The sequence below is a fragment of the Lissotriton vulgaris genome, chromosome 8 (genome assembly GCF_964263255.1).
Source record: "Lissotriton vulgaris chromosome 8, aLisVul1.2, whole genome shotgun sequence".
NCBI classification, from domain to species: domain Eukaryota; kingdom Metazoa; phylum Chordata; class Amphibia; order Caudata; family Salamandridae; genus Lissotriton; species Lissotriton vulgaris.
This window is the reverse complement of record NC_141696.1, coordinates 621,660,518-621,677,064: the sequence shown is the minus strand read 5'-3', so window position 1 is coordinate 621,677,064 and position 16,547 is coordinate 621,660,518. Positions and strand designations below refer to the sequence as shown.

At 43.6% G+C, this 16,547-nt stretch overlaps 1 protein-coding gene across 18 annotated transcripts in view; it reads right to left on the bottom strand.

The window, feature by feature from the left end:
* The window catches only part of ABI3BP (ABI family member 3 binding protein), a 1,784,442-nt gene that overhangs the window by 639,184 nt on the left and 1,128,711 nt on the right, over window positions 1-16,547 (bottom strand). For 7 of the 18 annotated variants that reach the window (XM_086934483.1, XM_086934484.1, XM_086934487.1 and 4 more), the window contains 2 exons: window positions 5,348-5,422; window positions 4,660-4,734 (listed from right to left, as the gene is read on the bottom strand). The exons of 7 other annotated variants lie outside the window; for them this stretch is intronic. In XM_086934483.1, the coding sequence (XP_086790609.1) occupies window positions 4,660-4,734; window positions 5,348-5,422 (150 nt within the window). The remainder of the gene's footprint in view (window positions 1-4,659; window positions 4,735-5,347; window positions 5,423-16,547) is intronic. 4 more of the 18 variants (XM_086934486.1, XM_086934491.1, XM_086934494.1 and 1 more) reach the window with 1 other exon arrangement.

The window sequence follows — 16,547 nt, the reverse complement described above, 5'->3', positions numbered from 1 at the left end:
TAACAAAAATACAGATTGTTGTTAGGTTTATTATCATTTAAAAAGTATTTTAAAAATGTTATTTCTTTAGTTACAGAATTCCACTATAAATATAGCAATAGAGATGCCATCTCAAACCTGGGAATCAACTTTAATGCAAATCTTAAGTTTTCTCCTCAAGTGATTGTCCTATCAAAGTTGCCAACATGCAACTCTACATGATCACTAAGAAGAATCTAAATTATTGTATCTGATCTATCTGCCTAACAAAAATTCTCTATGAATGCAAAGATCTTAAAATTAAGCTCACATGATTGAACTCAACATCTCGAGGCAAAACAGCAAAACCAATGCTAAAAGCTGTCTTATGGCTCTGAGCAGAACCCAAGAAAGAATTCAAGAGAGTAGGCATGATGGATAATGCCCACTAAAAAAAGGTGTCACAAACATTTGAAATTAAAAACTAGTTACTCAGTAGCACTCATTCAGCTACCAATGATGAACTACCTTTCACCAGATCTTTAAACAGCAAAAATATGACATTGGAAATGTGCAAACACAGCTCCAGAAAACACCATTGACCCAGGTCTGATGAATGGGCCAGTTTTTCTGTAGTTCAGGGAGCTCCTGAAAACAGAAATGTTCAGATCATAATTGACTGTGGGGCAGTGACAAATCTTTACCAGTTAGTGGGTCTCCCTTACTCTGCCGTAGATGATTATCAACCTTAAGCCTTGATACATTTGAGTCCTCTGAAGTGAAAACTGTACAGTATATGGCACTTTACAAAAGACATCAAATTGAAATGTTAACTCAGGCATAATGGATTCTGATAATCATAGCGTAGGTGAAACAAATTACAGCCACTAGGAATAGTGGTCAGAGAGGTCAGAGAGGTCAGAGAGAGAGAGGTCAGAGAGGTCAGAGAGGTCAGACCCGGGACCAGGGCTCGATTCCCGACGCGGCAGGGTGTTGAGCTCAAATGTCCACGGACTCGATATTTCTCGCTTCGGTGCCTGACCTAATCATGGGTTCACACTCTGCAACTCTGGGCAATAGCTGCTTAATCTCCACAACGGCCCCCCGCGGCGGGATGCCTGGCTTTCACCTTGGGGATGCCCTGTAGGGGCTATCTCACAGGGAAAAACCAGGGCGGGTTCCCAAGGCAAGCGCGGAGATACCCCTTCGGGGGTCGATTCTGGCGCTATATAAGAAATGTAATAATAATAATAATAATAATAATAATAATACAAGCAAAGCGCAAAACAAAACACACAACTATAATAGCATTATAAGGACGTCAGATTCAAGCTCGCAGTGGGAATTGCAGACTGCACTTTTGTGAACTTTAATAATGGCAAATGGCCTAATTCATCAGCAATAATACGTTTCTCTTCAGTAAATAGAGAAAATGTGATCTCTCTACTTTATATTAGCAGAAACAATGGTTCCTGTGAAATAGATATATGTAGTAGTAGTACTTATATGCACAATCGCAATGTAGATAAGGGTTAATTTCATTTCCAAAGGAGAAAGACCATATACAACTGGCTATCTGGTACAAACTGTAAATATTTATGTGAGCATACAAGCAGTTTTATCAAATTAAAAGTGTAATGTGTTCCCAGTGAACATTGAACATGAACATTTGGAACCCCTAAAACAATAAGTGACATAGTTGTGACATATACATTCGGTTTCCAACAGATTGTTAAAGTCGACCATCAAAAGGGTTTTTTTGTGCAAACAACGTCAACAAAAGGTACAAATCTCACCACACTAGTTTGGTGACTTTTGGATTGGGCACCTATCCATACTTGATTATTGACTCAATCATATGTATAGTAGGTTCATGACAGTCCTGATGAATTGCCTAGATCATTCATGACTTTTTAGTATCTCTGAAGCTGTGAAGGACCATTATCTCCCACATCGCTCCATACTGTTTTTAGTCATGAAAAGAAACAGCTGTTTGATAAATAATGAACACTAATTAGGTAACTCTTGGTAATCCAGACTCACAATGGCTGATAATATATAACAAGATCTAGGGAAAAGAGCCCCCTTGAAGGGGTCAGTTGGGCATTGCAGAGCTGGGAGGTGCCAGATAATGAAGTATATCACCCAATTGGGTGGGTGAGGGCTTTTGCTTCTGAATTATCAGATTTCACCAACCTGTCTTTACAACAGGGAACTTTCCTGAAGACATTTAATTAAAGTATTTTTAATCATGTAAATGTATCCTGATTTTCTGCACCTCTGCCCACTCTGAAACAAACTTTTTTGTACATACACAAAAGGGATGAGGTTCTCATGTGAATGGGTTACTGCCTGCTTTGAGAAATCTGTAACCTATCAACAGTTTGCAACCAAAATTGCAGGCGCAATTTTTAAGACTTTTTTAAGGAAATCAATGTAAAGCTTTGAAGAGTATATATTTTTTAGCCTCACCATGTTCACTATGCATCTATGATATGCTAATATATGTAAGTGCATTTGTGCTGAATGGGCCATTTTTATTGTGCAGAGGTTGTATCCGCTCCTGCAAGTCTTAAAATGATTGTGCTAAATATAAAAAAAGGTTTGTGATTTTCGTAGCTGCAAACCATTTCTCAGAATGACTTAACGGATATGAAAGGAAATCCAATGTAAAAAATAATCATACCATGGCACATTGTTTAAACCAGCATTTCAGTAACGTCATGCACTGTACATAAAAGAACATCATTGTAAGAAGCACATTTTGTTGAAATGACTGTCGTAAAAGGATGAATGGCGATGATGAAAGATAACTTGGATCGGGGGGGGGGGGCGGGGGGGGGGTCATGTGACGCAGATGAAGGTAAAGACTCGGAAAGCTTTGTACATTTATTTTAGCTTTAAGTATCACGAGTCCGGGTTGTTAAAGAAAGAATCAGACATTGAAAAATATAAAAGACGAAGAGAAACTTATCAGGGAAGTACCTTGATTGAAAGATTATCCAAACAATGAGACAAACATATTCATTTTCTTTCATGTTGTATGTCTGAAGACACCCAGGCAATCACAGAACACTAATGGTGGTTGTGAACTCTAGTAATTATTACTAAGTGCAATAGGAACATCCCTATCTATCTATCATGAGTTCCAAAGAAGTGGGAGTGATTCTTCCCTGCTTACACATAACGATAAATGTCGGAATGCTTTGTGATTGGTAACACATTACCTTCTCATCTGCATTTTTCATATCTTTCCAGCCACTCCACTGTTATACGGTAATTTTTAACATTTTCTAAAATGGCATCCATTACAAGGCTTGCAGTACGTGAGATAAAGCGTTTACTTTATTTCATTCGGTGCCCATAAGGCCTCCTTCAGCTCAAAGCACGACCTTAAAAACCCAAGGCTGCAGGGAGCGAGCCAAGCCCTACAGTAGTGAGATAAACTTTGACTTGGAGGAATGATGATTACTGGTAAGTAATGAACCATTTTCAAACGTTCACAGAACAACACCACCCAAGCCTAGCGCTAGCCATTTTAATCCAGTTATATCACCATAGTGGACCACTTTCTGATTGTGGTTATGTGGCATGGCAGTTATGTGGCAAGACCAAAGTTCTCATCTTCGGAAGATCCCTCTCACCGTTGGGACGAATCCTGGTGGCCCTCGGACCAGCACCCACTGCCACCACCCATGCCTGCAACCTCAGCATCATCCTCGGCAGAGAGCTCTCCATGAGGCAGCATGACAACTTGGTTGCCACGATTGTTTCAACACCCTTCAGAATGCTCCACAAGATCTTCAGATGGATCCCAGCTGACACCAGGAGTACCGTCACGCAAACCTTCATCACTAGTCAACTTGACTAAGGGAACGCCCTCTATGCCAGAACCACCACACTGCTCCTCAAGCACCTCCAAACCATCTAAAAGGCAGTGGCAAGAATCATCCTCAAACTGCCTTTGCTAGCCCACATCAACCCCCACCTCCACAACCTGCAATTGGCTTCCCATCAAGAAGAATTGCCACTTCAAACTGCTCACGCTTGCTACAAAGCCCTCCACAAATCTGTACCTGAATACCTTGACAAACACCTGACTTTCCACCACCCCACCAGACACCTGCGCTCTGCCTTACTGGCTCTCACCATCGTCCCCCGAATCCCTCGCACTCGAGCCGGAGTATGCACATTCTCCCACCTCACTGCCAATGCTTGGAATGACCACCCCATCCCTTGCCGAATTCAGGAGCGGGCACAAGAGCTGAATGTTCAAATAGCTCTCCTTCCCCTGCAGCACCTGGATACCCCAAAGGTGATTAGTGTGCTTTACAAATACTGATTGAGACTGATTGACAAGGAGTTTGCTACAGGTCCCCTACAGAGGGTTCTAGTTATTTCACCACTGGATAGATAGAGGCAGCTCTGGATAGACACATTAAGGCTTCCTTGGTTTGATTTTTCTTCATAGTTTGAGGTACTTGCTCACTTCTTGGACGTTCTATGGTGCCGGATATATAGTCATGACCAAAACGTCAACATTTCATCTAGTATTCTTCCAGACACGAAGTAAGATTCTGTACAGTGCCTAAAAGCCGACCAAAGTGAAAGGTAGGTCTATTCAACCTTGTCAACATACTAACATGCATGGCATCTAAAATGAATAAATTACTCTTGGATTTCCTGCATAGTGCAGGTTACCTGTTTTGGTTTGTGGAGCAACAGGGTCTTCTGATGTTCCTGGAATTGCACGAGTCTGTTGTGTGTCATTCACAGCTGAAAGAAATGACAAACCAAGAAGGTATTAAACAAATTACTAAACCCTGATGCCTTTGATTGCTTGATAAACATGCTTCTTTTCTGAAATGTGGAAATATAACATTGGAGCACGACCCACAGCCAAGAAACTGGCAAATAACATGATCAGAGGGAATCATAGTTAAAGTGGGAGCGCGGCCAATGGGAGGCACAATCTCAAGATGACATCAGCTCACATGCACTGTCAAGTGGCAAAAGAAAGCTGCTGAGTGACATTTGCCAATCCAGACGCTGGCAAATGATAAACCTAAAATGGCAGCAACATGTCTCTCTCACTCCAAACTGACGGAATGCCATGCACTGCTGAGAAGCGGTGTCCTTAAATTATGGATAAATGATTGTTAGAGGCATAGACAAAAGTAACAGGTCAAACATTTGAATAAACGGTGTCTATAGGAGAGAGCCCATGGCAGCAGTTGTGAGCACCTGCTGTGAAGAACAGTGAACGTCATTGCAGAAGCTACAGGGGACAAGTAAGCATTTGGCAAACAGTGAGTTGAAATTGCGACAGTGCACACTATGAACACAGCCAATAATTGGTGCTGACAAAAGTGTGGGTACTTTTTATTACCAAGTGTGGTTGCTAATAGCTGGAGGCCATTGGAAATTACTGGCTGAGTGGTATCTTGGTCGGTGCTACTTGGACCTGTAGAAAAATAAATACTCCTGAGAATCCTAGCAGACATTGCCATTCAAGGCAGACGCAGAACCTCCGAGGGGTACTGCAATCAGACATTAATGCACCACCCAACATATATCCCTGTGCACACTGTTTGTATCCGCTGCCAAGTGAGAGCACATCTTGGGTATCGCTGTGCCCTTTACTGGGGAAAGAAACATTACATTGCGGTCATTTCAATGCATGCCATTACAAGGGTATTTTTATTAATGTTTAGGATGGGTAAGGGTTTTGGATTTCAAGGTTTGGTTTAGGATTTAGGGTGGGTAAGGATTTTTGGATTGCAAGGGTATTTTTAGGGTTTTGGATGGGTATGGATATTTGGGTGGCAAGGGTAATTTTAGGGTGGGTATGGGTTTTTGGGGGGCAAGGGTATTTTTAGGGTTTAGGGTGGGCATGGGTTTTTGGGTGGCAAGGACATTTTTAGGGTTAAGGGTGGGTATGGGTTTATGGGTGTCAAGGGTATTTTTAGGGTAATACCATCTGCTATATGCTAAAACCATATATCTGATGCCCAGCTTCATACACTAATACTGATCAAAATTGGAATGCAGTAATGACCACATAGTTTAATATTCACTTGACGCAAAGATTTAAGCACAAGCAGCAAGGCAAACATTTTGTTTTACAAGTAAATAAAATATTATGTTTAAGACTCCTACGTCAATCTTACCTTCCATGACGGGGTATGTGCTTGACAGCGGAACAAAGCATTGGGATTTTTAATTAAGTACTTACAATAATATACCTCTGTTATGTACCAATGTGTTCATTCCATATAAGAGTAAACCGTGGCTTAACTATGGATTTAAAGATGATCCATATAATCTTCCATGATAGAAGACTCTCAAGTCAGTGGATGTTGATGATTTCTACATTGTTTAAATACAGTGCTCACAGTTACATGTCATCTTCCATTGCCCATCTCTTGTTATCAAACTCTGACGACCAATTGTAGAGATTGCTTGATCTTAAATATTTTGGCAGGAAAGGAAGTCATCAGAAAGTCATGCATATGTGTTCATAACTGCCTAGCCCATTTTATTTTACAATAACTGTTCAGGTCTTACCACATGGAGAATCCTGTAGTAATATGCAAAGCTGAAATTATATTTGACATTGTAATCATAATATGAAGAATAATTAATTCCCAATAGTATTTAATAGTGAGATTGCCGTACTAAGCTTTTTGCACTTGCAAATCCTGTGATTCACAGAATCACAAGCTTTGAGACCGTAAAAAGGCAAATGGTAATCTACAGATGACACAATGTGGGTCGCAAATTACTTTCCAATTCCAGAATCCCCTCTATGAATGAATGTGATTTGGGTAGAAGGAATCGGCATGAAAGGGGCCTCCCTCTACTCCTACTGAGTTTCGTAAGTCGGGGCAGAGTTTGCGGAGTTCTGCTATGCGGAACTCTGCCAAGTACCCAAAATCTCTGCGCTACATGGAGTTCTGCAAGCAGTGGCCTAAGCTTGATCATGCCTGTTCGCATTGATTTTCAGTGCCAGGTGTCTGTCTTGCATTGAAAAATCAATGCGAACACAACATGCCCACTACAAGAAGACATTGAATCTTTTCTGCAGCTCGAGTAGATTTTCTCAACGCAAACAGAATGTTTTTCAATGTGATCGTCCACGACTGCCCGCATTGAGAAATCTGACTGCCTGCATTGAGAAATCTGACTGGGAGGTGGATTTTTCTGGTTGGAGCTCCCCAACTTGACGCTGGGGAACGCGAGCAAGAAAAAATCTTGACAGGATCTGGATTTTCCTTGCTCACGCTTTCAAACTTGACTTTGGGTAGCGCAAGCAAGGAAAACTTCACAAACTCAGTAAACGTAGAGGAGTTCACCGCCCGGGCTCAGTTACAGTGGTGTTCATCAATGCTTTACCACTGTAATGGCTGGTTAGGTTGTCAATTAATGTGAGTCAGGGATGGAGGGGTGCTATCACTCGCTGGCCTCCTGAATTACATCTAAAGTCATTCGCAGAAGTGTCAAAATGGCCCAAGCTGCTTGTTTATAAACAAAGCATGATTTTTTAAAAACCTTTTCTGAATGCAGTTGTACATCGGTTGCAGTATAAAACTCATATCGCAAAGCAGCTGATGTCCAAAGATACAGATTGTTTTTCAACCAAACCTAAGTATATTGGGCCCAGGGCAGAGATGTATACTGAAGTCAGTCAATACACCTATGTGCATATGTAGTAGGCATTTCACATAGTACAATAGCCACACATTCCTACTTTAACAGCAACAGTTTCAATATCTGTGCAGAAAATTGGTCTTTCTCGACAAATGGCATACTACTCCACATGATGATATACATTTGCAACAATTGTCATTCGTTTGCAGTATTACAGTTCCTATTTGCCCAGAGTAGTTGACTCGTTTTGGCCCAGTGTCCTCATTTTCTCACAGTGGCACTCGCTCACACAAGTGTTAATATTCAATTTTAATAACACCACTAAATGAAAATAGAAATGATTTAATTGCTGTTGTGTCTAATTTCAAACTGTCTTTTCTTAACAAGAGGAGGAAGTTCCTCTCCCAGCTTAAACTGGCATTTCTTCATTGAGATCACAGCAATATCAACGTGGTACCATTAACCTAAAAGTTTGACCAATTTATTGCTCTTTTTAGATTCACAACCCACAATGCAAATATAAAATGGTATGTTCGAAAAAGGGCTGCATTTTGTTGGTCACTGAATGAGGAATGTCTCCACTGCTACTACTTGTTCTCTCATTATTATTTGTGTATGCTGCTGTCCGAGTTTTAACTGTTTTAACTGTTTTATCAAGAAAATCAGCACCATTGATGCCTCTGTGTCACCTGTGCAATAAGTGAGGGAAGCTTCCAATGCTGGTAAATGTCATGTGGGTAAGGGAAGGTATAAGTGTTTCTCTCTAGTTTATTCATGTTCTGTGAAAGATGAATTGCTGCTGCTGCCTTTTCATTACTCATTGGAGTGCCCTACTGGACATATTCTAGTGTTCAACATGTACAATGTGACAAGCCACTCCCTTGAGGGTTGGCCTTTACACCCACCCCATACCCATCTACCACAGGCATCACCCGTCAGGTGACCCTGCCAATAATAAAGCTCAAGTGCACGTGCTCTAGGACAGTTCAGTAACTATACCCACTGTGTCAGTGTCACTCATTTACTAGTATGTGGACCAGTGGTCCACGACGTTACAATGGCGATGAGAGGTCTAACCCTAAATGCTGTGCCACCTCAACTGCTGTGAAGGAGTAGGGTGTATGGCTCCATAGATGCTGACACCATAGCCTGCCAGGGGGAAATGAGCCTGTCACCCCACAATGAGGGTGAACCCACTCTCTGCTTGAAGAAAAGGAAATGGTGACCCCTACCACCTTACTACACCTGCCACCATTCGCCTGCTGAGAGACAGTATGAAGTGACACCACAGTAAAGCAGAAAGTAATGCCTTGGTCAAAACACCAATGAAGAAAGTTCAGAGCAACATATGTCATGGCCCATGACATTGCTACACCCCATACCAGATACAGCACACTCCAAACAAAGCAGTGCAGACAGTGAACACCCCGTCAGCAAGAGAAAAGAGTTTGACCCAAGCCCACACCTACCCTGAGGGACCTCCAGCATCAATGTCTCCAGTGCTGGTGGGGCGCCAGCCACAGCAAGGTTGGAGCAGGGACCCCACACAGCAGACGGTGCCTGGTCAGTCTCAGTCCACCTGCAGTCACTGTCTGTATTAACCTGGCAAGACAAGCGTAAGACTTTAAGGTGTGGTGCACCTCCTTGCAACTGCAGCAGCGGTCGCTCCTCAAGGCGCCAGGACAGCCGGCATGCAAATGCTGACCGCACTGTAAACAAAAGAAGTCACTGTGCACATGATGTCAAACAGATGGTATCTTGAGGAGAACATGCAATGAGTGTCCCTGCCTGTGAGTTAGACTTTCTCCTCTTATGCTTCTGAGCCTACGGCCACCAACAATTACGACATGTTCTGAAAGGACATACAAGTGGCCGGATCCTACATCCAACAGCAATCAAGATGAAGAGAGCATGGCACGATGCCACATTGCCAAGAAGAAAAGAAGAAATGAAAAGGAGAGGAGAGAAAGGTGTGTGACAATCCTGTCACACTGAAGAACCAAAACACCACAGGTGCGCAGGAGAAATGAACAAGGGGACAAGACCAAGGACTTATACTACTACCTGAGAGTGCACCTACTGCAATGCCACTGGTGACAGCTCAGAGGGAGTAGCGAACATAAGCCACCTGCATGCAGAAACCACATATCTATTCCATGCTTCACAGTGCAACTATCCAGACACCTGTCACCGGTTGCTTGAATCAAAAGGCATCCCTGCTAGCAATGGCACATGCCAAAGGAGAATAATGACACCAAGTATGCCATCAGCTCGTGGCTACGAAGTCCATCCAGTCGCCCTTTCTTCATGCAAGTCCTCGCCACCTGTAGTCCAAGTCATCAAATAGCAAACACACTATCTTTGCCATGTGCATCAGTCAATCCAATGAAGGAGCATCTCATTACCAAGGTGGAGCCTTATGCCTGCAAACACCCATAGACCTACAAAGCGCCCCTGACAAAGTGAGAAACCAAGTGTCTAGAGACGATTTGATAGCCCATCACACCTGAGTCCCCTGGACCATGTATCTTGCACCCTTGTGGTTGCATGAATGACTTGGCAGTGGTTTCTGTTGGTGATCGTGCAACAGCCCCCAGGCGGCCCACAAGCAGCCCTGCACAGTCTACACGGTACCGTGGTGACCCATCTGAACGGGCCTCAAGGAAATCCCAGCACAAGAGATGGCCCATAAGCTGCTCTACCGACAAGGTACCAGGAGGCCCCCGGGGCATCCCAGAAAGGCAGTCCAAGCATCACTGACACCAGTCCTGACAAGGCTTTCCTTCACTGAGACAAGACGACCCCAAGAGTAAGCTCCGCTGCAGACTCCAAAGTTTGAATTGCTTGTTCAACTACCACATCACCGCGAGAGCACAAAGAACTGGCCAACAGTGTTCGATTGGACATCGACCCGACTGCCTTGCTGTAAAAGTGTCCGGACTACATCTACACAGTGTTTGTGCCGAGTGGTAGGTGGCTAAACTATGGACACGTACCGAGATACCCAGGTGCTCTCAGCTGCACCTGTCTGCCTGGTCACTGTGTTCGGCGGACTGCCTCTCAAGGCTGATAGACTAAGTGGTGTCCAGTGTGTTTTTGGTTATTCCCACAGGTTGAACTTGTTTTGAATTTTAATAAAGATTGGGAGGAATGAAGTGATCTGATGGACACATTCTAGTGTTCAACATGTACTACTCCCTTGAGGTCTGGCCCTTCTACCCACCCTATATCCATCCAATGCAGCCGTCACCGGTCATGTGAGCCTGTTAATTTAAAGAGCCACGTGCTCGTGGCCAGTTGTAGTACCCCACTATTGGTGTCCATGGTACTCATTAATTAGTATGTGGTACTAGGGCCCACAACATTACACTCATGTAACTGATAAGAGCAGCGTGCTCTAAGGCTTCCCATTATGTACCTAATCATGAGTATGCAAAGCTATCAATACTATTGCTTAGGTTGTACCTGTTCTGTGGGCAAAGCTTGCACTGCTTCTGCCTGTGCTTTACCAGTTTAATGAGCGAGGGAAGCTTGTACTGCTAATTTCCTTCCTCTTCCTATTATGTGTGCATGGGAAGTAATCAGTGCTTCTGAGCAGTGGCATATGGAACCCCCAACATTCACAGCTTAAGTGGTGGTTGCCACTGCCCCCCCTGGGCAGCTCTAAAATGTTAGTTGTTTATGGGCCTCTTCTGTCTGAAAGTCAGCAAAGTGCTTATATAAACAGTTTTAGGGAATACCACGACAGAGGGTTGTGGGGGATGCGCTAACAATAATAGTAAAGGAAATAGATCAGTAAAAGTATAATGATGAAATGATGAAATGATGAAATGATGAAAACAGCTGCAACACGGAGAGACGGGTAAAAAAAAAAGAGAATGAGTGAGAAAGGTAAGAACAAAAAATGAGAATGAAAGATAAAAGATGGGGATGGGCCTGGCATAGGGGGCCATGATGGCAGACGCTCTCTAACATAGCTTTGAGTGGTACCGCTCTAATCCTGCAATTATCCGGCGCACCGGCTTCCACCAACGGCGGCAGCAAGGTGCATCTACCCTGTGACTGACACCGGAGCTGTTCTGCATGACTTTCATTCTCACTGGCTTAACAGACATCCGGAGGAGGAGAGCTGCTGTGCCAAGCCATGCTGTCTGGACCAAGAGGCTAAATCATGGCAAATACGGCTCTGACTGATTGGGCTTAGTCGCCTTGGACTATGGGAGGACACTGCACGCCGTTTCTTTATCCCTCGACACATCTCTTCTCAGGGACTCACATGGCAGCTATTAGCGGGTGGCCTTTTGAGCCCATACTGGTGTGCTGGGAGCGGCTTGGGGCAGAGCAAGTTGCGCTGTGGTACGAAAATCAAGCCTTCATCCAGGTTAAACACATACCCCCAGTCACTTCTGTACATCACCCTGTCTGATTACCATGACCTGGAGGCACGCACGTGCTAGGTGTCCGCTTAGCCATAGAGCGGCCGGCCTGTGGCCAGCACCCTTGATCAGCACAGCTGTTTGCATTGTTGAGTGCGTGGCTGTTGATTGTGTGCCCATGCCCGAGTAACAGCTGCACACATGACCAGAACCCTTCTCCCTCTCCTCTGTGCCACCTTGTTGGATGTTGCTGCCCTTGAGGGCTTAACCTGGTTGTCGACCCCACTCGGAGCTGGTGAGGGCTCATGGGTACATTCAGCTGTTGACCTACCTAATAGTGTTGCACTGCTAATCACCCCCACTGACTTGCTGTAGGGGGCATGCTAAGCTAAGGAACAGGATAATTTACTATTCCAACACCTTCCCTATCATTGCACACGCTGGAATTGGAATAGTAAATTATACTACTCCGAAATCCAGCGCGCCCTTTACAGCAAGTCATTGAAACAACTTGCGAAGTAATGGATCGCGTAGAAACAACAGTCTTTGTAACAACCGTGTTGTAATGGAATCAGTTGTTAAAGCATTTGTTGTAAAGACCCATATTCAAACAGGGGTATTGGCCGACCTGTTGATAGACACAATTTCTTAGTTAAATCTACTTGCATTCTGGTGGAGAGAAACTTTGCTGCATACTGTTGTTATTCTGACCTGATAACCCTGGATGCTAATTTGGGTGAGCAACCCAGTGCCTGCTTGCACACTTGTATGGTTCATGCTGGCATTCCAGTTTGTTGTTCTTGTAGTGAGTCTGAGGGTGTGAGCCGGTCTCCATCATAATCTGGCTGCTTTGGGTTATACGTGCTGCTCAATTTCTGTTGTGCAAGCGGGCCCTGGCTAGTATCTTGTTGCCCCCCCCATTGGCATTAACACCCAGATTCTGCCCTGAATCAGAACTGACACTGCTGCCTCTGCACCTCACTGCTTCTACACAACAACTTGATCAACAGCCTCCAACTAACAAGGCCCCACGGGTGAGCTGCTAGTGCTGCCATATTCTGCCACTCCATCTGGCATAGACAAGTAGGATTACCTCTACTGCCTGCAGGCATCCCAGCCTAGTGGACTTTATAGGCCACCTCTTGGGTGGCTTACGTTCTCTGAGTAAAACACATTTGGTTATCATATCTGCAGCCCTCTGTCCTCCAGCCACTGACTGAATTGCAGTTCTTGCTGTAGCACGTAACGGCCTGAACACACCAGGGAAAATTGGGCTGCTCGTGCTGTGGCACCTATGTGGATTGACAGGTGTCAGCAAGCAGGCCCTTCAGTGCAGAGCCCTGAACCTCTCCTCTGGAACTTGTGATCAAAGTTTGTCTTTGTTTTTACTCCCTCAATCTACTGTGGCCTTTTTTTCATGCAACTAGGAAATGTGACTTTTGTCTCATATTTAACCGCCTATAAGGACCTTCTAGAGAGAGATGTGGTCTTTTATTCCTCCACTGCAATTGTGTTTCAGGACTTCCATCACATAAATGTCTCTTTTATTGACTATTTTCAATCATCTAAAGTTCTTTCCTTTACCTTCTGGGCCAGGGAGAACCAATTCCTTCAGCAAGCCAGTTGGCTCACTAGCAGTCCAGGAGTTCCTTATCCCTAACAGATGACCTACCCATAGAAGGAGGTAACTCCAGAGAACAGAGACAAAAGGTACACACTTTCTGCTTCCTGAGCCCCTCGGGTGGGGAGACAAAGGCCAGTATAGAAAATGCCCAGCCTTACCAACTGACCCACATAGGTTATCCTCCTGGTAGAATAAAGCTAGTGAAAAGGCAATTGGGCTCAGACCACCTGTGTGTGACCATCATTTATTTATAGGGGAAGTTCTGAGAGGACTTTCCCTTACAGAGAATTTGAGCTGGCCAAGAAGTTAAGGACGTACCAATTGTTTTTTAGCCCCATGAGCAGAGTCATAGCTGTAAGTCAGGAGGGTCACATTGCTCCCCCAGTCCTGAGCATTAAAAGAGGGCTCGTCAAGAGGACCCACAGCACATACCACCTCTTCAACTCAGAACATAGCTGGGTGCTACATGTATATAGCTCTGTTGAACTGCTATTGACCCAGAAAAAGTGTTTATCCAGCAGCTGATCAGAATAGGCTCAGGTGGACTGCAAAACTAACTACGAAACTAAACAGGCTAGCTTATTCCAAGGCCATTTCTTGAGTAGTCCTTGTTTCATAACAAGACTGTATTGGATATGTAAATAGAAGAAGCAACGGCTGTCCTGGCACCATAGGTTTTCTAGCGGTTGACTTCCCGCTGATACTGTAAGGAGTGGATGACCACTGCTGAAGTGACCACCACCCATTTGTTGGAACTTTTTTTCCCCTTCAGAAATTTGCTTTGTCACCGTCACCTTTTGAACTAACTGTTTCGAAGTGTACATCTGGGCTGCCTTGAAGGGGCCGTCTACGTTGGTTAATTTTTGGTGAATGCAAGTTTGAGTCTTTGAGAATAATACATTTTGCTGTCTATCTTAAAAAGACTGAGTCTTTTTTGAAACGTTTAAGTCCCATTGTTCATTACTTCGAGCAAACCTACATTCCAGAGAAAACAGTTTGTTTTATAATCCAAGATGCCTCAAAATGCTGCCTCACCATTACTCTGGGTCCATGACTCATAACTGTCTTTATACTACCATAGGCTCCTGACCTCAGCGAAGAGGACATCCAGGCTTTATTAATACCAAAAAAGATATATATCACTTATGAGACAGAAGTAACTATGTTTTTAGGGCATGATCTTTTCATTGCAGTCCTTCTGAGAATCACGAAAGATATATAGCAAAGTGGTTCTGTCGGGAAAGTTTCAATTTCTTTGTTCAATACAATCAATGTATCCACAACAATCAATTTTTTTGGGAAGAACATATACAATTTTGAATGGGAGAAAACTTCTACGTCACTTTTGAAGAACAAAATAAGAATATTAGGAACACACCACAAGGACAAAAGTATTTTTTTGTCAGAAATGATACTTTGTATTATATGAATATTATACATACAAATTAATGAAAATGGCTGTCCATAAAGCAATACAATACGGGGAAATAAAGTGATTGAAGTGCAAGAAAAGTGTCTTTGTGGTGATTGGGGAAAATAGTGCTATACATATATTATACACATAGGTGACATATAAGGGCAACTGTAGTTGTGCTATACTGTCCAATCTCTCAATGCATGGATACACGACCCAAGAACGACTTTGTGAACGTCGACTTTTCGACCCTAGGAGGTAGCGTAGCTTAATGTGCGTAAGAGGTGGGTCTTCATCAGGACGGGGGGGGGGGGTAGTTAAAAAATGGTTGACAGCCTGTTGAATAATCAAAAACAGTGATTCAGGTGTGTCCCAACCATCTAATGAAATAAGCATTTTGAAGCGAGAGAGATTTCGCGCTTACCACAATGAATCAAAGATAAGGATCCTGTGATCTAATTAATGTAGGATCCGAATTGATTCCGTTAACGAAGCACAAGTAGACCCACACCAAGAGGTTGTGGTCTAAAAGAAAAATCAGGGAGGAAAGCTGGTATTGTTGTGCCCATTTAAAATTACAAAGCCATCCTGGGATCAATTTCAGGGTATCACCCCTCTTCAACCAGACTAGCTTGAATCCAGTGGCGCAGCGAACAAGAAACCCACGTCTGGGCATATTCGTAGTCACTTAGTTGGCACATAGCAATATAACAAAATAAAATGATGTTTGGAGTGTTGAAACTTTTCAAACACTCACCCCAGTCACAGATCTGGGTTTAATCCATCCTTATTTTGCTTGTCACATCACCCCAGTTTGGATCCAGCCATATACAAATCAGTCTTGGCTCTGCTTTGTCATTGCCACATCACTCCAGTTTGGATCCAGCCATATGCAAATCAGTATTGACCCTGCTCACCAATCCACTGGAATTACACTATCCTGGATGGTGTGGGGGTGATACCTCAAAACCGGTTCTAGGATGCTTGCTTCAGGTCCAGGTGAGGACCTGGCCTGGCAGTTCAGGCTGGAATGTTACCATGGGGAGCATGGTCAAGACTGATTTGCATATAACTGGGTTCAAACTGGAATGGCATGGTGAGCAAAAATATTATGGTAGTAGGCCCAGATTTCTGTATTGTGGTGAGCTTTTGACATTGTTCAGCATTCCGTCCATCATTTGTTCTTTTTGCATTCCCACGCCTACCATTACTACTAGATCTGGGAATGAGTCAAAATGCTACGCCTCTCAAGGTGAGGCGTAACAAAGATAAATATCTTTATTTCTTCTTGTTACTTCCTCTTTCTATGTGTGCTTGCTATGTGTATTGCATTCTGCAGCTCACTTATAAAACGGAATATGCCTCAGAGGATTGTTTTTGTGCATTAAGGTGTCTCTTCCCGCACAAAACAATCCTGCTTACAAAACAGGGTGCCTACATTGGCGCTAGGCAGCACATTGTGCGCCAGCACAAGGAAAAGACAGAATTGCTCAATATTATGTTAAATACGGTGCATTCCTGACCT